Source organism: Theobroma cacao, chromosome 2, assembly GCF_000208745.1.
Source record: "Theobroma cacao cultivar B97-61/B2 chromosome 2, Criollo_cocoa_genome_V2, whole genome shotgun sequence".
Classification (NCBI taxonomy): domain Eukaryota; kingdom Viridiplantae; phylum Streptophyta; class Magnoliopsida; order Malvales; family Malvaceae; genus Theobroma; species Theobroma cacao.
Genome location: NC_030851.1, coordinates 8,610,487 through 8,637,583, shown reverse-complemented (window position 1 = coordinate 8,637,583; position 27,097 = coordinate 8,610,487). Strand labels below are relative to the sequence as shown.

At 34.7% G+C, this 27,097-nt stretch overlaps 2 protein-coding genes and 1 long non-coding RNA gene across 3 annotated transcripts; 2 read left to right on the top strand and 1 right to left on the bottom strand.

The window, feature by feature from the left end:
* LOC18608515 lies at nucleotides 3,620–5,863 on the top strand. Its single transcript, XR_001926714.1, has 2 exons — nucleotides 3,620–4,670; nucleotides 5,479–5,863. It is a non-coding gene; the product is annotated as an uncharacterized LOC18608515 (long non-coding RNA).
* Nucleotides 7,793–11,182, top strand: LOC18608514 (eukaryotic initiation factor 4A-3). Its single transcript, XM_007043255.2, has 7 exons — nucleotides 7,793–8,247; nucleotides 8,585–8,906; nucleotides 9,262–9,369; nucleotides 9,458–9,577; nucleotides 9,728–9,895; nucleotides 10,289–10,375; nucleotides 10,842–11,182. The coding sequence occupies exons 1-7, from the start codon at nucleotides 7,946–7,948 to the stop codon at nucleotides 10,953–10,955; spliced, it is 1,221 nt and encodes a 406-aa protein (XP_007043317.2). The 5' UTR covers nucleotides 7,793–7,945; the 3' UTR covers nucleotides 10,956–11,182.
* Nucleotides 11,663–27,013, bottom strand: LOC18608513 (MAP3K epsilon protein kinase 1). Its single transcript, XM_007043254.2, has 24 exons — nucleotides 26,675–27,013; nucleotides 26,024–26,158; nucleotides 25,163–25,183; nucleotides 24,820–24,893; nucleotides 24,649–24,739; nucleotides 24,485–24,568; nucleotides 23,920–24,021; nucleotides 23,659–23,790; nucleotides 23,356–23,427; nucleotides 22,527–22,627; nucleotides 21,407–21,509; nucleotides 20,808–21,203; nucleotides 19,904–20,230; nucleotides 19,743–19,787; nucleotides 18,547–18,726; nucleotides 18,278–18,361; nucleotides 17,708–17,799; nucleotides 17,525–17,608; nucleotides 15,579–16,468; nucleotides 14,924–15,312; nucleotides 14,697–14,831; nucleotides 13,421–13,827; nucleotides 12,888–13,002; nucleotides 11,663–12,216 (listed from the first exon to the last, which is right to left on the bottom strand). Exons 1-24 carry the CDS (start codon nucleotides 26,732–26,734, stop codon nucleotides 12,040–12,042), a joined length of 4,296 nt encoding a protein of 1,431 aa, XP_007043316.2. The 5' UTR covers nucleotides 26,735–27,013; the 3' UTR covers nucleotides 11,663–12,039.

The window sequence follows — 27,097 nt, the reverse complement described above, 5'->3', positions numbered from 1 at the left end:
TTGACTTAAACTTTAACCAAATATTTTTTTATTTAAGAAAAGGAAAAGATTATGTGAAGTACTTACAGTATTTCCCATCACATTTTCACTTATTTAATATATATATATATATATATATATATATATATATATATATANATATTATATATATATATATATATATATATATATATATATATATATATTGTTGAAATCTATAGTTGAAAAAATGAAAAACACATGAAGAAATAACAAAAACTCAATAGTTTACAACAAAAAGAATTAAGAAAGAGTTTTAAATGTGAAAACCGTTCGAGGCACGTTATGAAAGGCGCTGACTCCCAAGACACAACGAACCATTCAAGATACAACGGCACAAATAGTAATTGATGACGTCTTACTCCCAAGATACAATGAACCACTCAAAGATCTTTTAATGTGCACTCAAATAGAAATCTAGCGAACTTGTAAATCTCTCGAATGGTCTTGAAGGAATTTTAAAATGTAGTAGAATAGAGTTTTTGAAAACACCAAATGTTTAGATTGAACTTTTGAGAAAAAAGGGATTAGAAGAATTTTTTAAGTCAAGATATAGGAGATGAAATGTTCTTTTCAACAATAAGGGAATGGTATTTATAAATAGTAAAATATCACTAACGTGTCTCTTCATTATACAGACACATCTATTCATGGAGTGAACAAATGTGTGCTTCTAATTATCAAAGAGATATGCCTTTCTACAATCAAGGGTCATACCTTTTTATAGACACATTAAATCTTGAGTCACCAAAATAAAATAAAAAGCTAACAATCCTCCACAGGATTTGAAATTCAAGAAATACAGAAACAATCTTTTACAACGTATTCAAAGAAGGTGTCTTGTGGACTTGAACCTTACTTAGTATGAGAAAATCCATTCGAAAGAACCATAATGAACTTGTGTCTTGAACTACAATCTTCTAGCCCGTGCTTCAATTCATCACACACATCGTATGGGATTTTTATTTAGTTCTAAACATGGTCGTGCTTTAATGGCCTTGAACTCGTATCTTGCTTCTTGAGTGCTCTGGAGAAAAACCCAATCTCATAGGTTACGGCCTCGCAACCACAATCAAATAGGTAAGTTCTCCAAGGACATGTATAACGGAAGCATACCTTGCATAATTTGCTATGAACTCATTCAGAGCGTGTGCTCTTCCTAATCGCTACATTAAGTACCATAAAATATGGTAAGACTATAAAACTTTTAAAAGATGGTACTTCTTCAATCACTAAACAACTTGTTTTTACCGCGTTGAACCTTCATCTTGGGATCTCCAATCAAAAATGTTGGTCACCACTGCTAGCAATTTTTAATTAATGGGCTCAAGTCCCATCCCTCTTGAATATTCAATGACTTGTTTTCTAGCCAGTCCTTTTGTTAATAGATCCGCAATATTCTTTGAAGAAAGAATGTAATCCAACGTGATTACTCCATTTTTAATTAGACTCATAATTATTTTCTACCTCAAATCTAGTTATCTCTTTGACTCATTTGAGTTCTTTCGTTTACATTTCACAATAGCTGCTTGATTATCACAATGAAAGCAGATCGTAGAAATTGGTTTTTTAATAATTGAAATATCCATTAATAAATGTTTAAGTCATTCCGCTTATTGTGCCATCGTATCTATGGCTATCATCTCGAATTCCATAGAGGATCGAGAAATATATGTTTCTTAGAGGATTTCCATGCAATAGCAACTCCACTTAATGTGAAAACATATCTTATGGTAGCTTTAGTTCATTTGAATCAAAGATCAATTTTCATCATTGTAGCCTTTGAGCACAGCGACATAACCCGAATAATATATTCCCAATAATATGGTACCCTTCAAAAAACAAAGGAATAGTGATAATATGGTACCCAATAATATGTTGTCTAATGATTTATATCAGGATTACTAGTATATCTACTTAACCTTATCACTATTTGTGCTATATTAGGTCTCGTAGCATTTGAGAAATACATGAGTGTAACAATAATTTGAGACAACAATTGAGAAACAGGCTCTCTAACATATTCCTTTGTTTTACATTCGGATCATAAGGCGTACTCATGGTTTACAATCATATTTATTGAATTTTTTCAATATTTTCTTGATATAATGTGATTGTGTAATTATAATACTCATAGGACTTTGTAAAATCCTTACTCTCAAAATAACATTTGTCTCTCCTTAATCTTACATGTCAAAGTTATTCGACAAGAAATATTTAGTCTCCTTAATAATACTCATATGGCTACCAAAGATGAGAATATCATCTACATACAAACATAATATGACACACCCAAGGTTAGTAACTTTAATATAAACATATTTATCAAAGCCATTTATTGAAAATCCATTTGACAAGATGACTTAAATAAATTTTTCATGCCATTACTTTGGGGCTTACTTTAATCTATATAAGGATTTAATTAGTTTACAAATCTTATGCTCCTAACTTGGTATGACAAATCTATTTGGTTGTTCCATATATATTTCTTCTTCTAATTCGTCATTTAGAAAGGCGGTTTTAACGTCCATTTGATGGATCTCCAACTTATATATGGATGCCAAAGCTATAAGTATTCGGATTGTTGTCATTTTTGCTATTAGAAAACAAGTATCAAAATAGTCAAACCCTTTCTTTTAAGAATAACCTTTTGCAACTAATTTTGCCTTGAATTTTTCTAGAGACTCATTTGACCGAAGTTTCTTTTTAAATATCCACTAGACTATGACCCGTGCATTGCACACGGGTCTCTTTCTATCTGTTTTTTTCTTTCTCTTTCTACCTTTCTTTTTCTTTCTTTTTTTTTTTTCCTATGCCCTCCACGTGGCTAGAGAAGGAAGCTATGTTATAGATTTATAGCGAATAGGTTTAGGCAATTCTAGGAAAACTTCATTTTTATTTTTTTATTAAAGATTCCATTTCAGCATTTATGGCATCTTTTCAAAATTGTTTTTAAAGTCAAAATACAAGAGATGAAAAGTGTTTTTCAACAATGAGGGGATGGATATTTAGAGACGATAAAATATCATCAAAGTGTCTCTTCATTATACAGACATATCTATTCATGGAGTGAACAAATATATCATTTTAATTATCAAAGAGATATGTCTTTTTATAATCAAAGGTCATACCTCTTCATAGACCTATTAAATTTTGAATCATCAAAATAAAATAAAGGGCCAACATATATATATATATATATATATATATATATGTGTGTGTGTGTGTGTGTGTGTGTGTGTATACATTTTTATTGAGCTACAATATAGGAGCAATAAAACTTTCAAAATTTTTATTTTTTACTCAATGATTTTGAATAACATTTGATTTTATGAGATAGAAAATCTTTCATTGGACGACGTCCACACATAGTTGAAACAATATAAGCGTCACACCTCACCACAATTTTTTGCTTAAGTCAAAATGATGAACAAATAGACTTTAAGCCGTAAAACTCAGCCTAAAATTATAATAGAAGAAATAATCACTGTGAAGTGTGATGAGATTTAAGTAGAGATTTTAAATGAATATTATATACATAAATAAATAATAAGGAAAATAATTGGAAAATTAAGCTTTATTTAGCTCAGATATGGGAAGACAAAAGAAAGTGGTGAATAGGGCCTGAAACGGTGGCTCAGAAGCAGAAAGTGAGGCGTTAAAAGACTGAGGTGAAGACTGAAAGGCCACATGGTCATAGATGATATGTATCATGCATGAGCTGAGACTGTGAAAGGAATCACCAGCGCACAATACGGCGCATAGCCCGGAAGTAGAAGATGAGATCGGGAAGCGGTTCGTCGTGACCCATCGGTGACCAATGACACCCAAAACAACACTACAGTCAAAACAAAACAAACAATATAAGGAAAAATGGAAAAAGCAGAAGCTAACTGGCTAAGCTCAGCAGTACTACTGAGCCCCCACCACCACGTCACCCCAGCCAATTGTCGCAGCAACCACCCTAGTTGGCCCATCGCCCCCCACTCCATGCAGTCCCATTTTCCACGACACGTGTCGAGAAACCACTCGCCAGCCGCACGTGCGGGGTAACCGCACTCCAAAAGGAATCACTTTCAGTTGATCAGAGTCCGTGCCCACTCTCCTTTTATCTTTTCTGTTGTTTGTTGCCTTTTCTTCTTCTCTCTCTCTCCCTGCCATTAATCTTTGTTGCTTGCTTTCTTTCCCCTACAGCAGAAGAGATCGTGTGAAAATGTTTTCGTATATTCTTTCTTTTTTTTTTTTAAGGAACAATAATTGTTATATACTTTTGATTTCTTCTTTACAGTCTTTCATCTAAATTTATGTATAAAAGAGTAGTGGTAGAATATGGAGAAGATCCAGCCAGGAGGAGAGAAAAGAAAAATGAAGGAAGAAAGAGAGTTGGAGAGTGTGCGTATGTACTTCAGTGAAGAAAATGGGTTCGTTACATGCTTTTCCACGGCTTTCTTGAACTTGGTACTCTGACTTGTCTTCTCTCCTCGTTCTTTCTCCAATGATTTGATTTGATAAAATGTGTTGGTGGTAAAAAAGAGGACATCAAATTCTTAGTATGAAGCTCAAGAAAGCCGTGGGAAAACATGAACGGATTTTGTTTTACAAGGTTCTTTAGTTGTGGGCTTATGGGCTTTGTCCACGATTTTGTTCATGAGGTAAGCTGATCCACGAGAAATTCATTACTCTACCCTTGCTTCAAATGCAAAACTCTCATCTTTTTTTTCTTCCTGTAATGTCAAAAGCTTTCATTTTTGATTTCTTTCGTGACATTTTAGGCTAACAACTTAAGTTTTCTTGGTGGGAAAGCCCCTGGCTCGTGACAAATTCTGAATTCAGACACTCTTATCTTTAAGATATACAAAAAGTGATAGTATATTTTCGTACATGGTTTTATATATATTTATTCAAAATTTATGCGCAAAGTTTCCTTGTCATCAATCATCATAGAAAAAAACATAGAAAATTAAGGTCAAGTGTGATGGTTTCATTTTCATGAGATGTGGTGGCTGGTAAAGCAAATTCCAGATCTATTTAAGCTTTAGGCAAATTATATACGGTTTTCTTTCTTTCTTTCTTTCTTGCAGACAAGACTGAGAGCTAGCTTTGATGATTTTCTTCTTGGTATTTGACTATTTGGGCAATTGCAAATATATAGGGTATGTAAAATGTTCCGTGGGGATTCAACAAAAGATATAGAAGCTGAAATATTATTGTTATGAGGAGAATTAAGCTCAACCTTCTATGAAAATTTTACTGGGCTATACATATATTATATACATTACATTTGTTTCTATTCTCCTAAAAAGTTTTACTACAGCATGATTTTAACTTTGCTCCAAATCATCCAATGACTGAATCTGGGAAAGAGTTTCGACCAGTTTCTTTGCCCCAAAATATTACACCAGCATTGTTAATTCAAAAGTTAAAAATCTGCCACGTACTAAGTTATGTCGTTTCTTATAGTTTTGGCAGGACAAACTGGCAAAAGGAGTGAAGGAGTGGAGTGAAAATACACAATGGGGGACCCCTTTTGTGAATTGTCCACGATGAAAGGCCGAACTGTCTGTCAGATTTTGCAGAAGACGGAAGGGGATGACCGGCAAATATGTTTGATGTGATTTGTTGATTTTTCACCTTCTCCGTTTTCTCCCAACCAAAAAGACACTGAAAGCAGACAACCAAAATTCCCTTTTTTCTTTTTTTTTTACTGTAGGAAGTGTTTCATGATTCTTATGTGGCCTTCCCTTCAACCTTATCTCGTCTATATTACACTATTATTTGAATTCTGCAAAAACAGAAGAAATCGGAAAATGGCAGCAATGCCTCCATGCAATTTTTTATTTTAATATTAATTTTATCATGTGTTTTTTATTTTATAATTTTAATATCATTTATCATATGTGTGTCTTTAAAAAGGTTTGATTTTTTTTTTATGATATTGGAATTTTAGATATACTATAAATCTTGAAGATTTAAATATAAATGTGCATAGAGTTTAATTTTTGTGTATTTACAAATATTAGACAAAACTATTATATATGTGCATTGCAGTTTATTATGAATTTTATATTAAATAGCTAAAACTTAATTATAACATTAACAACAAAAGAAGAAAACCATACAATTAGCACCTGGTAATGAAACAATGAAATAAGTCTGCAATTTAACATCCTAATCGGGTTTGTTTCACTTATAATACAATAGTTATATTCAATGATAAAACTTATAGGTATAGGATTCATGTAGGTTTCACGTAATTTTATGTGAATCTTCATACAATTTATAATTAAGATTAAACAGTTATTATAAAATTAGCAATGAAAATAATTTTTGGTGAAACGAAAACAAACGTAACCACACTCTATTAGCAATTTAAATATACCACGTAGTAATATTGTAAGTTTAGTACACGTGGCATAGACTCATTTGAGTAACTTAACGAGATATCATCTTTATGTCTCATCTAATCTCGTCTCCCAACTTAAGATTGCGTTTGATACGTTACTATGAATGTGATTGCTGAAAATATTATTTTGTAGTGTTTGGTATAATAAGGGAAAGTGATGATTGTAAAAAATATGATTGCTTAGAACATTATTTTATAGTGTTTGGTTTGTAACCATTTTATTGAAAATATAATGTAAATTGATAAAATTACGTTTATGTATAAAAAAACATATAAATTAAATAAAGTTATAATTTTTAATATAAAATTTAACTTTTCAACTTTAAGTAATTAAAATAATAATATTAAAAAATAACATAATATTTTTATATTAATTATTTAAATATAAAAAATATAAAAAATTACTAAATATTTATTTTTACCTTAAACTTATAAAAATTAAAAATAAAAAAAATTATCCAAAAAAAATTGATTGATAGATTATACTATCTATCGATAGATAGATATCTGCTATTAAAAATTTGAACATAATCTATTGATAGATGCATTATTTTAAACGTTGTTGATGTTTTTTTTTTTTATCAAATAATAGCACCCAAATACATTTCCCTCTCAAATCCTTTTAATTCTTTAATAAATTTTCTTTATTTTAAACCATTTAAATGTTTCTTTCTTAATTTTTGATATCAACTGTATAAAATTTTTTCAAAACACTTGCAAATTCTTAAAAATTAAATTAGGATTTCGTAAAACTTAAAATTTCAATCTCTCTAATTTTTAAATTTTGTGATGAAATTTGACCCAAATATGTTAGTGATGGGCTACCCTTCTTACGGGCAGTGAGAAGAAAGAGAAGAAGGCAAGACGAGAAGAATGAGAAAAAGCCAGAAGGTAAGAAGGAAGAAAGTGATGAAGAAGGTACGAAGGAGAGAAAGGGTCTCGAAGGTTAAGTCGGGAACAAAAATTTTTTTGCTTCCTATTTGCCAAGGAAAAGTAACTTTTTCTTGACATTCCCTTCTCTCATTACAATGACACGACTGAGAAATTATTTTTTCATCTCCAAAATATTAACAAAATACTATAATGTAATTCTCTACATTTTAATCACAAAAAATGTCCCTCACTTCCCATCTATCAAACGTCTTATAAAATTCTTAAAAATATGGACTCTTTTCAAACGAAATCCAGAAGTTACCGGTTAAAACTGGGAAATCATCCACCGCCTCCGCAACTACTAGATCTTTAATAGGCGCCAATTAAAACTAGCAAAGAGAAGTAAACCTGATCCACACATCCACGTGGCTTTATGTGAATGGTTAAAAGAAAGTTATATTGTGAGAGAGCCTACATTTTGTATTCTAAACATATAAAACCCTAGCAATGGCATCGTAATCTTTCACCTCACATTTCTAATAATCTTTTCCTTTTCTTGGAGCCCGCCCTTTTATTGTACCCCTGTTTTGCCAGCCCTTCTCGTTTTCCCTCTTTGAGCGAGAGCTTAGTCACAGCCAAAGAAACCGAGGGATGGCAGCGGCGGGGACAACGAGCCGAGCGGCTCGGAGGATGGGAGCCGAGGATGACAAGCTAGTTTTCGAGACGACGGAAGGAATCGAGCCGATACTCAGTTTCGATCAGATGGGGCTAAAAGACGATCTCCTCCGTGGAATCTACAATTACGGCTTTGAAAAGCCATCGGCAATCCAGCAGAGAGCCGTGATGCCAATAATCAACGGCCGCGATGTGATTGCTCAAGCTCAGTCTGGTACCGGCAAAACTTCCATGATTGCTCTCACCGTTTGCCAAGTGGTCGACACCGCTAGCAGAGAGTATGTTTTAGTATTAATTTTTAACCTATAAAAAAACCTTAAAATGCGTCATTTTCTGTTGATTCGAATGTGTTTTGGTGTCGATTTGTGCATCTTTTGTCAAAGCCCTAATTCTGAGATACTTGATAGCTAAAGCCCTAAATTTGACATTACTCCTATGAGAAATGTAGTAAAAATAATATTGAGATGGTAAATTAGGTTAGCTCCTTGAGGTTTCAACTCTCGTGATGGATTTTGCTTATTTTTTTAGGGTTAATCGGGAGTTGATATATCCATTTTGAAGCATGAGTTGTCGTTGTATTTGCAATTTTTATGGTGTTGACTGGTGCTATTTCAGGGTTCAAGCATTGATCTTGTCGCCGACAAGGGAACTGGCATCTCAAACGGAGAAAGTGATACGGACAATTGGTGATTTTATGAATATACAAGCACACGCATGTATTGGGGGCAAAAGTGTGGGCGAAGATATAAGAAAGCTAGAAAACGGAGTTCATGTAGTGTCAGGAACTCCTGGTAGAGTTTGTGATATGATCAAGAGGAGAACCCTGCGTACGAGGGCTATTAAACTATTGATTCTTGATGAATCTGATGAGATGTTGAGCCGAGGGTTCAAAGATCAAATTTATGATGTTTACAGACATCTTCCACCAGAGCTTCAGGTTCCTTTCTTACTATCTTGCCTTGTTGTTCTAGTTTGTCTTATTCATTGCTGTTAGCCGCTATTTCTATCTTTTCAAAAACCTAAACATGGGAAAGTCCTAAAACATTTGTAAAGTTCTTAGCTATAAGTTTGTGTTGCTTACTTTTCGCTTGGTTTTAATATTCATGAATGAGAAGCACTAAATTTGAGTAGTTTTTGTAATGTTGTGATTTGTCTTGCTGCTGTTATCTGGCAACATTCTTGAATCTTGCATCTTTAGAATGGCCACAAGGCTTTGTTTTCTCTATCTTTCTCCTTATCCAATTTTGTTTACGCTCTTGAGGTTGATTCTAGAAATTAATGAATTCTTGTAGGTTTGTTTGATATCTGCTACCCTCCCTCATGAAATCTTGGAAATAACAAGCAAGTTTATGACAGATCCTATAAGGATCCTCGTGAAGCGTGATGAGTTGACTCTGGAGGTAACCAGATGCTAGTACACTAATGACATTTCCCCAACTTCTTATTTGGGATTTGATGCCAACTTTTTTCTGTCTTTTGTAATTACAGGGAATTAAGCAATTTTTTGTTGCAGTTGAAAGAGAGGAGTGGAAGTTTGATACGCTATGTGATCTTTATGATACACTGACAATCACCCAAGCTGTTATTTTCTGCAATACAAAACGAAAGGTCTCTTCTGGAGTCTCATAGGCATTCATTTGCTTTTCAACATAGGAACATAAACCCCTTTACCTATGTTCCTAAGTATATCTTTTATACAAGCTTTTGGAATTTTTTTCTGTGATCTTGAGGCTTATTGTATTTTTGCTTTTGGAATAGGTTGATTGGCTTACTGAGAAGATGCGTAGCAATAACTTTACGGTATCATCAATGCATGGGGATATGCCTCAGAAGGAAAGAGATGCAATTATGGATGAGTTTCGAGAAGGTGCTACCCGTGTTCTTATCACAACAGATGTTTGGGCCAGGGGGCTTGATGTTCAACAGGCAAGTCTTTTAGTGGCGAGGAGGGCGGGGTGGTGTTTCATGCCCCTTGCTTAAGTATTTTTGCTTAGTTTTTTGTTTTCTAGCTGAGTTGATGTTTAAAGCTATTTTAGGCAAAGAAATATAGCCTGATGCAACTATAATAGTTGTGTCTTATTATGTATAATAGTGGTGGTGGAACCTCAGGGCATGGGTCTGCTTCCTGTGTGGTGCATGCACAAATTGCCTTGGGGTTATGTTGACTTAACAAATGCATATCAGTTGTGTTTTTTTTTTTTTAACATGCTTGCTTAATCCAAGGGAATAAAGGTGGGAAAAGAAAAAGAGTTAATTTTCTATCACTTAGAAGGCCTTTTTTTTATCATTCATATTACTAAATTTACTTTCTTGTTTCAGGTGTCCCTGGTGATCAATTATGACCTTCCAAACAATCGAGAGCTTTACATCCATAGGATTGGTCGTTCTGGTCGTTTTGGACGAAAGGTATTTCTTTGACTGTAAATTTATTATGTGATGAAACTGTTTCTAACTCACTCTTCCTTTTTTTTTTTTTTTTTATCTATTGCATGTGATTTCCAAAAAATTGTAAGATCCCATTCCCACCCTCAATTGAGGATAGATACTGTATGTTGAATATAAGATATAATTCATATTATGCCCCAGATGATGTTTCATGTTCACAAGAAACTATTTTGTATATTCTTGATTCATCTTTGGTTTCTGTTGTTTGCATAAATGGCCACTTTCTGGGGTGTTTTGGGTCAAATACTCTATGCATGTTTTGACATTATGAAAATACCTTATTTTGGTTTAATCTTATAAAAGGATTTTAAGAAATGCATATTACCTATGTTGTCTGTCATACTTTCTTTATTTCTATATATGTGTGTGTACACGTGATTCAATTATTCATCATTTTTTTTTATTTGATTCAATGGATGCTGTGCAGGGTGTTGCTATTAATTTTGTAAAAAGTGACGACATCAAGATTCTTAGAGATATAGAGCAGTATTACAGTACGCAGATCGATGAAATGCCAATGAATGTTGCGGATCTGATATAAGAATGCTTTCTAAGTGCTTGGATCGAATGATATGGTTTGAGTAGGATTTATGCCCCTTGTGTAATTGAATTCTCTGTGTAGTTGCATTATCTATCCTGTGTGATTGGGTTGTACACTGCGTGGAGGTGCTTTGGTGACAAGAAACACATTGTAGTTTAGGCATCAACTATCAAAAAGATTGTGATTTATTTGCTTTTACCCTGTTGAATGCGTTTGGATTTGCTCAAGTTTTGGAGTCAGTCTGTCTCATGTCGCTTCTCTTCACGCTTTTTGGAGTCTGTTCATGTTGACTTTCTCATCTTAACAAAACATTTTCTTTGTCCGGTGTTCAAAGAGCATGGCATCCAAGGCCTAGCATTCACTTTGTATACATCTGATGCCCTAGCCTCCGCTCTCTTACAGCGATGTTCAATTGGCCATGCTATCCTGCCTTACCAAGTCAAAGGTATAACCCACCGAAGGCCAGGCTTAATTTTGTAAATTTTAAATATCTCCAAATAAGATTTTTAAGATTTGATCCACATGTTTAAGGGAAAAAAACGGAAAAAAGTGTTGGATCAGGCTAAATTGGCAAGGTGCCCGTCACATGGGATACAATAGGCTAGACACAGAACCATAGCCTTTTCCTTTCGGCCACTTGGAATGTCCCACGGCATTAACAAGGATTTATACAATACAAATGAGAAACGTGTGTCGGACTCACGATGTCATGCGCATATCAAACGGGTTTATATTACAAAATTGGGACCAAATCATTGGAATAATATTTTATAATAATAATAACAATAAAAGACAAAATGAGGACCCGAAAACCAGGACAGGACACCAGCAAACTGAAAGGTGATACATATAAAAAACCATCTAGGCAGCTCACGGCATTAAAAAGAAAGCCACGCTGGAGACTCGAAATCAAAACCATTTCCTAAATCCTGTTGCCTCCACATCGTTAATGTGAGATATGCAAATCTATAGGAACTAAATAAGCAATCGGGAAAATATCAAGAGAAGAAAAGGGAAAATTATTCCTTCCTAAAGAATCAAAATATACACAAGAGCGGACGAAAACTTAAAAAAAGACTTGTATTTACAGGACTGTGTTAATATGAAGGGCTTTGAGCAGCGAAGTAGCCATTTGTTTCACCAACACTTGGCCTCCAGAACGCTGCCCATCTCTGCGTTCCTCGATTAGATTCTGAAGCTTCTGTGGTAAATCATTCTCCACGATTAATTGCTTCGGTCGTGGGTGGTGCTCATAAACAGCCTGCCAGAACAATAACTAACAGTGATCTATTTGCAATAAACCTCCCTATTAAAAGCATCACTAAGTAACAAGTTACGAACCATGACTCCTCAAAACTCCAATGATGATCTATAACTATAAAGAATGACAGTGATTGAATTGGTCTCGACCCTCCAGAGTTAAGTCTCTTTCAAGTAAGTGCTCTAGTTAATAACATATCCTTGCATCATTGCTGGACTATGATACATATGTGATAGCCCTAATTTTTGACAGTGCATGATATCCTTCATAGGTCTTAACGTCCCCCCCCCCCCCAAATCAACGTTTTATTGTGGAAAACTACCCCTATTTTTCCTTTTTTTTCATATTAAATCTTTATATTTTTATGCACCCTCACACATGTGCCATGAATGCAATTTTTCATAAAGAACACCCCATATTTTCTCTGTAACATGGCATACTAACAGTAGAACTAACGTACATGACATACATTTCCCACCAAACTTTTTTTTTACTTAAAAAAGTGGCAAAAACTGACTGCAAGGAGCTTCCTTACAGTAGGTGTCAGGACAATGAACAATCTTAAAAGGACCAACCAGAACAAGTATACATCAAAGGATCTGAAATAAGTCAATTGAGTTGTAAACAAAATAAAAAACACAGATTCTGACAATGGAAAGGGTCATACTGACCTTAATTAGTTTAAGTAGATTAAGACGAGCAATAGCATCCTGATGATCCAACCTTGCAATCAGCAGTGGAGTCAAACCATTAACAGCTAATGTTGTGTTTATTCGGGATGATTTCCTGCATTCCAGAAATAAATATTGTCAATTTAGCAAATTACAAATCAGGAAACAAATTTGCCATATATGCCAGTCTCTTTAAATGTCTAAAGAGCGAGGAAAAGAAAGAAAACAGAGAAAGAGGGTGGAAACTTTTGAAAAAATTAAGCATAACCAACTGATACGTAGTATGTAAGTATAAAACCAATTTAAACAGTGAAACTGCTGAGAATGTTTCCATTGAGGTCCTTAATTATCTGTCATCTAATCAATCAGTATACTACTATCTTCTAAAAAAACCAAGGCCCCATTTGCTTAAGGCTTTTACTTTTTGCATTTTTTTCTTTTGAATAGAAAACCAAAGACAAATAGCAAAAAGCAAAAGCATCAATCAAACAGAGCCTAAGAAATAATCAAAGGAAGGGTGTAGTATCTCCTACGTAATAATTTTCAAGAATGGCTCCAATATGTGGACAAAGTGTTGCTCTGGACAACATTGGAAGAACTTCACCAATCTCTGAACTGCATCCTTCTTCAGCAAAGCTTGTTCCACCTTGCGATTGTCATTGTCATGAGCCAAGCAAACGGCGATTGAATCTAATGCTGTCACAGACCATAGCTCATCATCAAGCAAGCTCAAGTACACATCCAATCCACCATGGGCCCTCAACTGTTCCCTTGAATTACGTGATGCATGAGCCATGTCACATAGTAACGGCAATGCATGTTGTTTTAAGGGAGAATCTGACATGATAAAATTCATTAAGTGTGGAATGATTCCATTTTCTGCTGCTTGTTCCTGTCTCCTTTTATTTATCTTGCACAAGTTGAACAGAGCATTGAGAACCTTCAGAAAGAAAAATATGATGAAAAATTATCAGAACAATGTTACTGGCACTTGGGCAAAGAGCAAGAATTCAACCCAATTTAATAATAATAACAATAATTGGTTAAGAGAACTTCACACGGAAAAAAAATTGGTTTGTGATTCAAAGCTGTATTATACACATTCAAATGCCAATTACCAACCAGAAGAGAAGGAAAAGGAGAAAACTTATATTAGGATAATCAAAAACAAAATGCTGAAGCTTGTATGGCATAGTATACACTACCCTCAAGGGTCAAACTCAGCTCCCTAGAGCAAATTTGCAGTATTTTACCCCAACATGAAGGAACGAAAATTTTGGCCTTCCAAAAATATAAGATGCAAGAAAGCAAGGATAAATAATATAATCAATGAGACAAATGGTATACATGCGGATGTTTGGGTTGGAAGAGGGCAGCAAAGGAAGAAAAACCCATACGTTGTCCGTATGGAAAAAGGAACAGACTTTGTAAAGTAACAAAAAACTACTACTTCAAAAGCAGAGAGCAATCTTTCATTTATTTTCTCAAATCAACTTTAATTTGCTTAAGAAGATGAGCTATCACAAAGAGTTGACAACACTTTTCAAACATCAGGTGGGTGCCATTAAATTATCTACAGTATTCAGTCAAAATTAGAATTAAAACCAGGAGATAACAACCAAAAACATAAAGAGGAAAGTACTAAAGACAAAGTTATGAAATTGGCAGGAGTGAGATTAAATCTAGGTGCACCACAATATAAAACAAATGTTAAGTCTCAGACAAATTTATAACTTAAGCAGACTCTGACATATCAAATTTGCAGTAAATGCATCCTTAAACATAATGATCAAGTATATGAAGGCCAACCTCATGATGTATTTGAGATACAAGAGGTCCATCTTTGAGTTCTAGATTTGGGATCAAATACTTAATTGCATCTGCTCGCTGAAGATTCTCTAAGCAGTTTGGATCGGTGGACAAATGATTAATACACTTCAGTATCTAAGAAAAAGATAATGAGCAGTGAGTACAAAGCATACGGGAATATCAAACAATCTGAAACATAAAATTGAAAGCCAAAATATTACACATACCTTTAAAAGAATAGGCGGCTCTATGCGATTGAACATCTGGAAAAGACGGTTAAGCAAACTTTGGCTACACATATAGGACTTAACAGTTGTGTCTGCTTGAGCAAACTCAAGAAGTAGGTCTGCCACCTTTTCCAGGTAGTTCCTGGCAACATCTGCATTCATTGCTGATACCATGTTGGAGAGTAACCCTGATGATGTTGCACTTCCCGGTCTAGCATTTAAAACACCTGAGCCAGATAATACACCTGATGCTGTCTGAGAAGCTATACCAGATGTGGATGCTGCTCCTTCATTAAATGCCAGTTGTCCTACTTTCTTACTCACCGTCTTATGAGAAATTCGAGGTGTAGAATCAACAATTCCATTTTCTCTTCCACGGCCAGACACCTCTGAAACCATAAAGAAACTCTCAGCCTTCAATAGAAATCCATTAATTAAGTCTTAACTAATAAGAAGCTCAGAGGAAATGCCAACAGGCTCATTTAAAGGTAGAGTAAGTTAAATTTTTTAAGTTAACTTACGACGTTCCAGCATAAGCATCTTTCATGGATACACCAATATAATGTTATTACGGGAAGATAACTTCAACCATTTACATATTTTAACATCTGAGATAAAGCAATGAGCAGTAGATCAATCAATCTTGAGTTATTACCAGCAAATTCAGCCATCAAGAAATCTAGTTCGCCATTGGTTTTCCTTTCATTAGCATGTAGAAGAGGCAGTATGCTTTCATGTCTCTCCAATCCTGGCAGGTGGCGTACATACTCCAATTGACCAGAGAAATGTCTAGACGGAGGTTCCTTTTCCAATAAGCTAAGCAGAGGCCGAACTTGCTCTGCCTGGGTAGTTGTTGAAGTGGGAAATCCATTTGACATACCTTCTATCAACTTGGGAGGTCTATCCATAGATGTCCTGTTTAGGGAGTTGCTTATCTTCTGCTGTCTGAGGTCAATCTCTCCTCTAGCAGAATCAAGTTTCCACCGATCCAAGGTTTCTCGCTCTTTAGAAATATTTGAAGTTTCCTTGGCGGCTATATTTGTAACTTTTTCCAGGGATGTCAGATCTGCCAATTTTGAACCGACTGAAACATCCAATGCCCCATTGCTAGATTGAGGTCTGTCACTGTCAACAGCAAGATAACGAGAATCCGGCAGATTGGCATCTGACCTCTGAGAATGTGAAGTTGAAGCCCGTGAAGGTTCTTGTGCTCCAGGTGGAAACAAATGCTCAGTCATTCCATGCCTAACTTTAAGGACATCAGATTGATCAGTTATAGAGAGTGGTGTCTCATTCTGAGCAAACAGAGGATGACTGGAATCCAATGGACCAGAACGTGGCCGTTGGGCTGAGCCATCTACAGAAAATCCACCCCCAACAGATATGGTTGCAAGTCGAGTTGCCTCATTTAAACTATAAAGAGTATTAATAAGCCTCAGCAATATCCCATTCTTAGCAGCTATCCGACAGAAATCATTCCTTGGGGTTGATCGCTGAAGCTTAAAGACCTGCCACATGCCATCAATTGCTAGGTGAACCATTTCCCTGTGTAAGAAGAGGCTCATGAGCATTTTTAATGTATAGAAAGGAAAATAACTGGAGCATTTAAAACAGAATATTCCAAAAATAGGGGGTAAAAAATGGGATAGTGCATCAGTAAGGTAGACAATAATAATTCAGTCAAACAGTCATATCAAAATTTTTTTCTCCAAGAAAAGATCTAAGATGTGGTCTTCAAAACATTTAATAGTACCCCAGATACTACAGTTTTGATAATATGAATAGAAGGGGGTTTACAGCTGGCATAAGGTATAATTCATGCAAGCTTAGGCACAATGATATCACGTAAATATATGCATAAACTCCCTCTGTCACCCATCTTCACACACATACATCTAATAGTTCATTAGCTTTGGAAGTATGATTCGACAATAGTAGGTAGCATTCATTTTACTGAAAGTTTAGAATTATTAAATTGAAAATTTATGACGTTGACAAACATAACTTTCAAATATGTAGTCATTCCGTTCCTCCCTTCATTTTGCTACAAGCATAATCCTTTTGCAAAATTTGTAACTCAAAAATCAATCTTTGATATCATAATCTACGAAGATTTTGGGAAAAGAGAAAGAAGCTTGACATCACCCTTTTTCAGGGAAAAAAAAAAAAGAGAATATCACCATTTTCTGAGATGCAGTAGATAATAATGTGAGTTCTTAATTCTCACCTTTAAGAGAGGATTTATTGTCTGAGAGTATTACATCTACTTGAGATAGATGGAAGAAGGATTAATTGAAACTTTAAAAAGAAGCATTAAATGCAAATATGTGATGGAAAACCTCACAAAGTCATCTAGCTGATCCAAAACCATAGAACTCTGTCCACAACCTGCTAGAGTTATCTTTTGCTTAATTAAGGTGGATGCTAAGACTACGTCAAGCCAAACTGCATAGCATTATTAGTACTTCTATTTATTGTTTTATAGACTCTGGAAAAAGTGATTACTTGGTTTGAAGGCTTTTAAAAATAGTATACTGTCATCTGTCATGCATTATAGTGCATATAGACTATAACTGCATCCAAAAACACACACACACAAACCTGAATTTGGCATAATCAGCCTCTATAAAGCCCACCAAAACAGGGATTCCACGGCAAGCTATGAACATCTGCAATGTCAAGGAGCTACAAAGAAAAAACCAACATGGTCACTGCAAAGCCCTTTTCTGTCAATTAAGAGCAATATTAAGCAATTGAAATAATGAGATGGAGACAACTCAACACCTTGACTGACAGAGCTGCTGTAAGAAACAAGCTGCTTCCATCCGAATTTCCGCAGGACGATCAGGCCCGGCAAAACTCATTACCAGAGGGATCTACAATATACGTTGAAGTGAATAAAACTGCATAATTACTACAATATAATCTCTCTCCCTCCCCTTTCTCATTTCAATTGGAAAAGATCAATCTAAGAAGTGACACACAAAGACCAAAACATAAGTACAAATGAAAAATTTTATCCACATGAACTACAACAACCAGAGGTTAACCTAAGGTTCTAAAAATCATGGTGACATGCCTCATCAAGAGATCTCTTTAGTTTAACTCTCTCCACCAACTCCTCAGGAGTTCTCATGGTAATTGCTCATTAGTGTGGAACATGGAGGCTGCACAGGCCTGGGAATTGATTAGGCGATGGGAGTGCCATGACATTTTGTTATCCATGAAGGGGAAAAACAAAATAAAACAGAACTCCTTGCTAGGTCCCACTGTTAAGTTATTATGTAATTACTGCACAACTTGCCCACTGTTCTATATGAGAATAAAATAAAACTAAACGACCATAGCACTTACCAAGCCCACAAGACAAGCATTCTCCTGGAAATCAGTATTATCTTTTACAATCTGATTGATAAGTTGAAGCACAGAACATATAACCTGCAATTGCAGTAAATATTGACATCTTCAGTTGGTGTTCACCAAGAGAATAAGCAAGTTTGGAAATAATCTAAGAACTTTCTCTTTTACCCTTTCCATCTAGGAAGAGGGAGGGTTTTTTCAGGAAGGAGGGGGGAGGGGGATAATGTCAGGAGGAAAGGAAGAGAGCCTCATGATTGACATACACGAGTATTTGGGACATCAAGCAATTCCGTTAAAGGCAGCAAACCATGCTGGGTAACAAAAACAATTTTTTGTTCAGGGCGTTGGTCGAAGATTGCTACAAGTTTCTGACAGGCAGTCACAATTGCATCCTCTGATACCTCCGGTCTTAGTGAGCCAACTAATCTGCTAAACTCAACGGCCTATAGCACAAAAAACAAAATAAGCATTTAAACCTCTCCACTGCCAGAAACAAGAACAACATAAGGAAGATTCAAAATAAACAATTCAACAGAAAGATATTCAAAACATACAGATGGAGAAGATGACAAAAGTCAGATAGGTATCGGGAAGAAAAACAAATTGACTAGTTTAGTTACTTACATGACCATGTCTTTGCCTTCAAAATATCAGAGATATAAATTCAGTCATAAGTCTTAAGGAAAGCTACTCCTAAAAATAATCTCCTTTATATTCACACAGCCTAGGCGCATCTGCAATGGGCAACTTATAATAGGATTGATCAGATGCATGAGCAACCTGCTGAAGACTCCCATTTCTTCAAATGTACTCTCCATGGGACAGGTAATTAAAGAAAAATACATAGCAAAGAAGAAAAAGAGAACCCAGGATCTACAAAAAGAGGTAGCAGTATAATTTGTAATTTTTTACACAAAGATCTTAAAATTTAAATTTACTAGATTAAACTTTACAACGAGGGACATGGATGACATCCATTTATAAACAATGACTAAAATCAACTAGAAGGAAATTTAAGACTGAAACAACTAAACCATTACTTAAGAATAAAATGAAGTGGACTAACAAATTTAATACTTAGTACTTTAGGAGGTGGAATGTGAAAATAGGTCCAGAGAGTAAACCTAACACATGCATAGGTTGAAGATCATTAATATCAACCTACAAGGTTGAACTTAAATTTTGCTGCTGTCAGAAATTTTGAAACTTCAACTATCAATACAGATAAAATTGCAAAACTTCTAACAAGTGGCCACACATGTTCAGCAGTATAAAAGTTACTTTAAACCTATTAGAATCAGGTTGCAAATTGTAGTCAGCATCCAAAATGACAATAGGTCAGAAAACCTCAATGTACTCAAAGGTAGAGTGTTTTATAGAAACAAAAGAGAAGTTATATAAGAGGTTCAATTACAGGTAAAAGAACTCGAGTCCACTTTTGGAAAGTAATGATAGATACCTGTAGGGGAAATAGGCTCTCAGCAGGTAATTTCTCTTCAAAAACCTGGCCACGGGAATACATAAACAAGAGAAAACTCATTAGGTTCATGTCTGACAGCAACATATAAACATTGTACTCCAAACATAACAAACCACCAACATTTAATAATTTTAACATACCAAGCCATCAATGTCAATTACATCATCCTTCAAAACACCCATCATTAAACGCAACAGGTTACCACCACCATTTGACTGCCCCATTTCCTCTTCCATTTGTTTCTTAGCAATTGTATCCCTTAACTTCTTAGCCAGGTCATTGTTTCCAGCATCAGGCACAGTACCTTGGTTGACATTCAACGTAGATGCAGATGTTGAAGCTTCAGCCGCTTTTTCATCCAGGTTTTTATCCAATGGATGAAATAAGTCATCCAAAGAAGCATCTCCAGGAGGGTCACTAAATCTACTTAGCTCATTCCCAGTTGAGGTCACTGAAGCTTTTGCAGCCTTCAAATGTGGGAGTCAAATTGTAAGATTCCTCGTTTACTTTCATCAGGAAACCAAAAAGGAAGGTGAGAAAAATAAATGAACTGATGACAAGCTGTATGCATAGAACAGGTAGAATATTTACTAAAGAAAATCATTGACAATTAATAACTCAATGAATCCAGAAATTTAAGGACCACTAATAAACATTCTTTAGAAATTAAAAAGAAAAAAAGGCTAGGACATAAAAGAATACCCAACATTATTTGAACCCATTACTGTAAATTTGATGTGAACAACAATGTGAAAATAAGCAAAGATACCCCATGAATGCATCTGCCGATTTGTTCTTTAAGCAAACCATATGAGTGAAGAAGATATTTCATCGAGATAACAGGTTCATGATGTCATAGAAACCAAGATCAGTTCTTTCAACCAATGCAAGTACACAAGCACACACCTAAGCATCCACATAAAGACATGCATGGAAATTACAAAGAAATGCATCAGACAGAAATTTTGAAGGTAAACAATCTAAATCTTATAAATCTAACAAATTAACTTTTTCAGAAACTGACACCATTCCATGAAATTTTACCCTTTGCACACTGGCATCGTGAGTTCTAGGTCCAAAGCCAAATGATTTATTGTCAATGTCAATTGAACTTCCTTTGCCTCCATGTCTTTTTTCCATATGTTTCCCTTTTGATTCAGGAGATCCAACCTCACCATTCATAATAACTTCATCCTGATGTGATATCTCATGAAGCTGAGCAGGACCAAGGGCAGCCACTACATTCTTAACAGATATTCTACCAGAACTACTCTGTAATGATGATTTCTCGTGAATGGCTAAGGTTGGAACTTGATCTGATAGTAGATCATCGTCTAAATTATCTATTCTTTCCCCAAGAAGATTATTATCTGCAGAATTATCATAATCAGACTTGCTTGTACCAGTGACCCCTGCTGATAATAGCTCTTTCCTGGAGCTCTGGCAAATCAAAAGACTACAAGTCATTAATGTGATATAACAAGCATCATTTTGCATCAGTCTAGAGGAAAAATTAGTAATCAGTCTTCAAACAACTTAAAATATTTTCAATTTATAATTTTCTATAATAAATATTTATGTCTTGTAGCTTTCAACATTAGCTAAGGCTTCCTTGCAAAAAGGTGCAGGTTGAAAAAGTTCACTGTTTCAGATGCCTCTGCTTTGTCCACAGGAAGACTCTCTCCAGCAATCTGATTATCTCCACTAGAGCTTTCTGCATCTGCTGCAACATCTTCCGATATATTTCTGCAAAAGGAATAGGAAAATAAACACAGGCATCAGTCATCGTGAGATACAAAGGAGTAAACAGAACATGACAAAATGGTTAAATAGAATTTAGTTGTCAATGCTGCTATAGCTGAAATACAGAAATTTTGAAAACTATCTCAGCAAATGCCAAGACAGGGAGATATGTTTATAATAATTAGATTAAATTGAATAAGAGTTAAACTCCAAATTTCAATCTATATTTAAAAAAAAAAAATCTTTCTTCTTTACCCATTTTCTTTTCTTTTTGGTTTCATTTTGAAGTGGATATATTGCATGAGGGGAGCTGGAATAAAGCACATTAAGGTTTGGAAAATCTTTTAAATGGAATGTTGTCAAAGTTTAACATAACTTCTAATACTTACAAAATGCTTAAAATATGGAGAGAAAAAGACCAAATATTAATGATATACCAAAACAAAGGAATGTATCATAGGAGTGTAATATAATTCTAAGGCGATATGTCCTCATAATTTCATCTGTATATTGAACATTAGAGAACCCATTAAATGATATCAAAATTACCAGGCTAGAATAGTCTAAAAACTTAAAATTTGTTCCAACTTCCCACATGCAAAATTTTAGTATCACATTCAGGTTTACACAATTAAAATCTGGCAAAATAAACAAATTATCTCAGACAGAAGAGCACTGAAGTAAAACAAGATGTATGGCTCAAAATAGAACACATGTATCTATATAAGTACAATATATATTGAATACATCAACCGAAACAAAGTGCAATAAAAAGTTTGTGCATGATTAAAATAAAGAAAAAGCTGTACATATCTTGTAAAACAAAAATCCTAAGCAAACAAATAGTAGTGAAAATAATGTTGACGAAAATCAATCAAAATTTCTGGTTATTTGACCAGATTAATGATTGTGGATGATAAACAGAACAACATGGCATATAAATTTATGAATGTGACCAAAATCCTAAGAAGAAAAACTCCCAGGACACTTTAAACATAGAACATATTGTAGTATAAATACCTAAGGGTACCACTATGACGAAAAGAAGACTGCAAAGCTCGTCTGCAATTCATCCAAGGGTGAGAAAGCAGTGTTTTTGCATCAGGCCTCTGTCTGGCATCCTGAAAATTCAATGAAGCGTCATTTGATGCAGTAACAAATTATCAATGACTCAAGTGAAGATTAGTGACAGTTTGATACCACTGTTTGACCTTAGCAACCGTGATCACCTTGGTGGTCAACAAATTAAACTCCAGTAGTTATCATATAACCTAGGCACCAATATGAAAGCCATATATTCTTTTGGCCCCATACCATTTTCTTAATTTCCTTTCACCTTGAGGGTGGCTTCCACCAATAGATTTTATAGCTACAAGTATGTTTAATTTTTTTAGAAATTCAAGAGCGTTCCCTTTTCTTCTTATTCTTCTTCTTTTTGTTTATTGCTGTTTATTAGAACATGCAAGAAAAAAGGAAAAGAAAAGAGGGATTGAACAACAGAATCATAAGCATCACTGTCAAGGAGAGCAGAGATGAATATCCGATTACCTTATGGTCTTCATAGATTGCAAAGTTATAAGATCAACACAAGTCTCATTACCATCGATAGAGATATTTCCTAGCTAATAACTATGACTGTTCTGTCCATTCAAAACCAAGCATGTCTAATGGATAATAAACTCATCATCAACACAAGTCTCATTGCCATCAGTATAGAACTTTCCTTGCTAATAACTAAGACTATTATGTCTGTTTAAAACCAAGCATGTCTTGTAAATAATAAACTTTTGATGAGATCAAGCAACAATTAAAAGACCAAACTGGGACTACAGTCATCTTCCAACTTTACCTTCTTAAAGCACTGGCGCAAAAAGTCAGTAATGTCTGGAGATAGGCTATCAGGTATTGGTGGATGCTCATCCTGAGGGGAAGTTGAAAAAAGGAAAAAGACAAGCAATTTAAGACAAGACAAAAATGCACTTGTTAAAGCATTCTTTAGCAGTAACAATAATAACAGAATATGGAATGATTTAATCAATAGCGAGGACAAATAAAGGATAGAAATAAATGCCAGAAACTCATACAGGATGAAGTTTACTTTTGTGCTTGTAAACTGAGTAAAAGAATTGCAGAGACATAAATGTCAGACAACCTGCACAATCCGAAAGAGAGCTGGCATAGGCTGCAAATCATAGTACGGAGGCACACACGTAAGAAGTTCAATCACAGTACAGCCAACACTCCAAATGTCAGAAGCAGCACAAACCCCTGACATTTCAATCACCTGAAATATAATTTAACCTCCAAATAAGGCATCCAATATAAACCTCGAGTACCACACATGAAAACTTAGAGAAACAAGTTTGACAATTAATAGCCACATTCCAATCATCAGTTGGAACCAAAGAAGTACCTCTGGGGCCATCCAATATGGTGTTCCAACAACTGAGTGTGTGTTAACATCAGCCTCAGTTAGTTTCGTTGCAACACCAAAATCAGCAAGTTTCACAAGACCCTGAAAAGAGAAATTAAGGATAAGTCACAAAAAAACCAAGAGAATAAATACACCAAAAGACACATATATCAGAACTAACTTGGATACATAATTATGAAGAGAAAACAGTATGAAGACTATAATGACTCTGCACAAACAAGTAAGGATACCGAGGTCTGAGGCAATAAAATATGACCCAACGTTCAGCAGGCCACAGGTGTTCCGCTCTAGGAAACTTAAGCACTTTAACTTTATTTATCACCACATAAGTAGCCAAAGTACAAGGAAACATACGAATTAAGTGGACCAAATTCAATTAGTCTCAATGGCCCCATAAAAAAGGATGTTATATGGTTTTGTTCTCTTACAGATCTCTGCCACCATGATCAATTTATAGCAAGAGAATCACCAAAAATAACTCCCCCCTGAAATAGTAATAAAACCCTCTATGGATAAGAGAAAATAGAAATAACTGTTAAGTTACCTCTTTTGTTGTCAAAATATTTGCACCCTTAATATCCCGATGGATTACACCTTGTTCATGTAGATAAACCAAGCCTTCCAAAACCTGTTTAACAAGTAATTAGCATAACCAAAAGATATTTTAATAGCAAAATAAAGCAATAAATTGCAGAAATACAAGCAAACCTGAGCAATATAAACAGCCACCAATGATTCTGGAAAAGGCCCAAATTTATTTGGCTTGATAATGTTTGCAAGTGAACCATTCTCCACATACCTATACAAACATACAGCAATATTTAAAAGTTTCTAACAACCCAGATTAGAAAACTGCACTCACAATGTGAGAATTCTTACTCAAGAATGATATGCAGGTGACTCTTTGTCTTCGATGATCCAAGATATTTCACAATATTTTTATGGTTCAAATTCTGCAACGAAGTTCAAATTTTAATTAGCATCAACAAAATACTGATGGCACAACTTGTTACCATCAATAATCCAATTAGCAGCAGACAACAACTACCATGAAGATGACCAGTGAACAACATATAATTGATGGGGAAACATTTTCAGTGCACATATGGAGACCCCATGTGCATCAGATATGCATGGGAGAATTTTAACGTTGCATTATAACAAGTGAAAGCTCAAAAAGCACAAAAAAAAAAAGGAAAAAGCAGTTAAAGTAGGGAGTTACCTTCAACAAATCAATCTCTTGCTGCAAGGTTAACCCATTCCATCAAACAAAAGTATCCAACAGAAAAAGGCAACTGGTCAGCCAAAGAAACACAACAGAAACTGGAAATTTATAAACGCATCCTCTAAAAATAGCATATATAAATATTTATTTCAATTTTACATGTTTATCACCTAAGGTTTTAACATGTTGGATCACAATTAAGGGCTAGAATGATAAGTGCCCTCGAAAGAAAAGCAGCAGATTTTATAGGAACAAGGCAATTTTGTTAACACCCAGAAAAAATTTACTTATTTCTGAAAGCAATCAATCAAGTGTTTAGAAAATGTTCAAAGACTAAATCCAGTCTCCCTAATGTTTTTGCATTAGGATTGTCTGTAACAAATGCAACTGACATTACATTAGCAGGTCCTTGAAAGTGGTCAAGACAATTAAAACTTAAATATTGCAAGTCTTAAGTAGCTTTGATACTAAACATGTTGCTGATCAATATAAAGTCAACTATTACATACCCAGAAATTAAATTACTGATTCTTTATCATGAGAAAAGAAGATACATTGCTTCCATCACATAAAAATTGAACGAAAATTATCAATAAAAACTAAGACACATATCAACCAACCAAAAAGCACCATAGTCGAAAAATCTTCTATCCATCATAAAGCCTCGAAAACATAGTATATCAAAAGTTGTGAAAATGATTGAATCCAAATGTAGTTTAACTATATTGAACATAACCACTAATGTAATGGCCAACATGGCTAAACCCTACCTAGCAGGCCATCCTAATGAAACCGTGTATCAACGTAAGCATGTCCTAATTGAAAAACTGTTGAGCACAATGAAATATAAAATCGAACCATTATAATATTGAGATCTTCCTGTGCTATATTCTCCAAAGATACTTGTTTAATTGCAACGAAGTCTCCATTCTCCAAATCCAAACCTTTGTAAACACGTCCATATGCACCTTTTCCGATTTCATCTCCAAGCATCTATATGGAAAGAGAAGACAAAATATAAATTTCAAGATAGAATTATCCTTTTTCTCAGGTGTGCGCTCTAAATCTATAATAAATAATTAACCATAAAAACAAAGGAAGAAAAATGTTTGGGGAAGTAAAATAACCGGCAAATTTCAAAGAGAGTTTAAATTCAAAAAAAAAAAAAAGGAAAAAATGCAAGTGTGTAATTCTTTCCTTTATCCTTTTTTTTCCTCCAAGTTGTCATCAACTAACTGAAATGTAATTTGCATCTACTAATCGAAGCAGATAAACTTAAAATTAGAAAATGAAAACGTTCTTTTAAGTAAAATGAAAATTGCGAGCAACATTTGACGAGCAAAATCTTCACATTTTATTTTTCATTTACAATTTTTTTTCCTTTCATTCCCTCAATTATATAACAGACCAAACTGTTGTTAACAGAAAGAGAAAGAGACGAAAATGAACAAAAGAAAAAAAAAAGAAAAATTCGTCGAGAAATAGATCGAATTACGGATATTGACTCACGTATTTGTTGTCGAGAGTTTTGGATTTGTGGAAAGCGGAAGATGGTGTTTGGCGAGACATTGCTTAGTGTTTGTGTTCTGCTTCTTCTTCTTCTTCTTCCTCTCCTTTGATTACTGGAAATGGGAAGACAAGGAATCGCTCGCTCTTAAAAGAAACCCTAGAAGAAATGCTTCATCTTTTGCACGACAAAAAGTTTAGGACTTAGAAACGCAGGAATCCAGCGACGAGGCCAGAGCTCCTGCGAGGCAAAGAAAAGAAGAAAGGAAAAGAAAAAGAAAAGAAAGAGAAAGAGAAAGAGAAGGGAGGACCAATAGGGGGACTGGTGATGTGGTGTCGTATTAAAGGAGGATAATAAGTAGTATCATCATGTATTAATTGAATGATTAGTAAATTTTGTTGTTATGGTAAGGAAATATGGGGAAT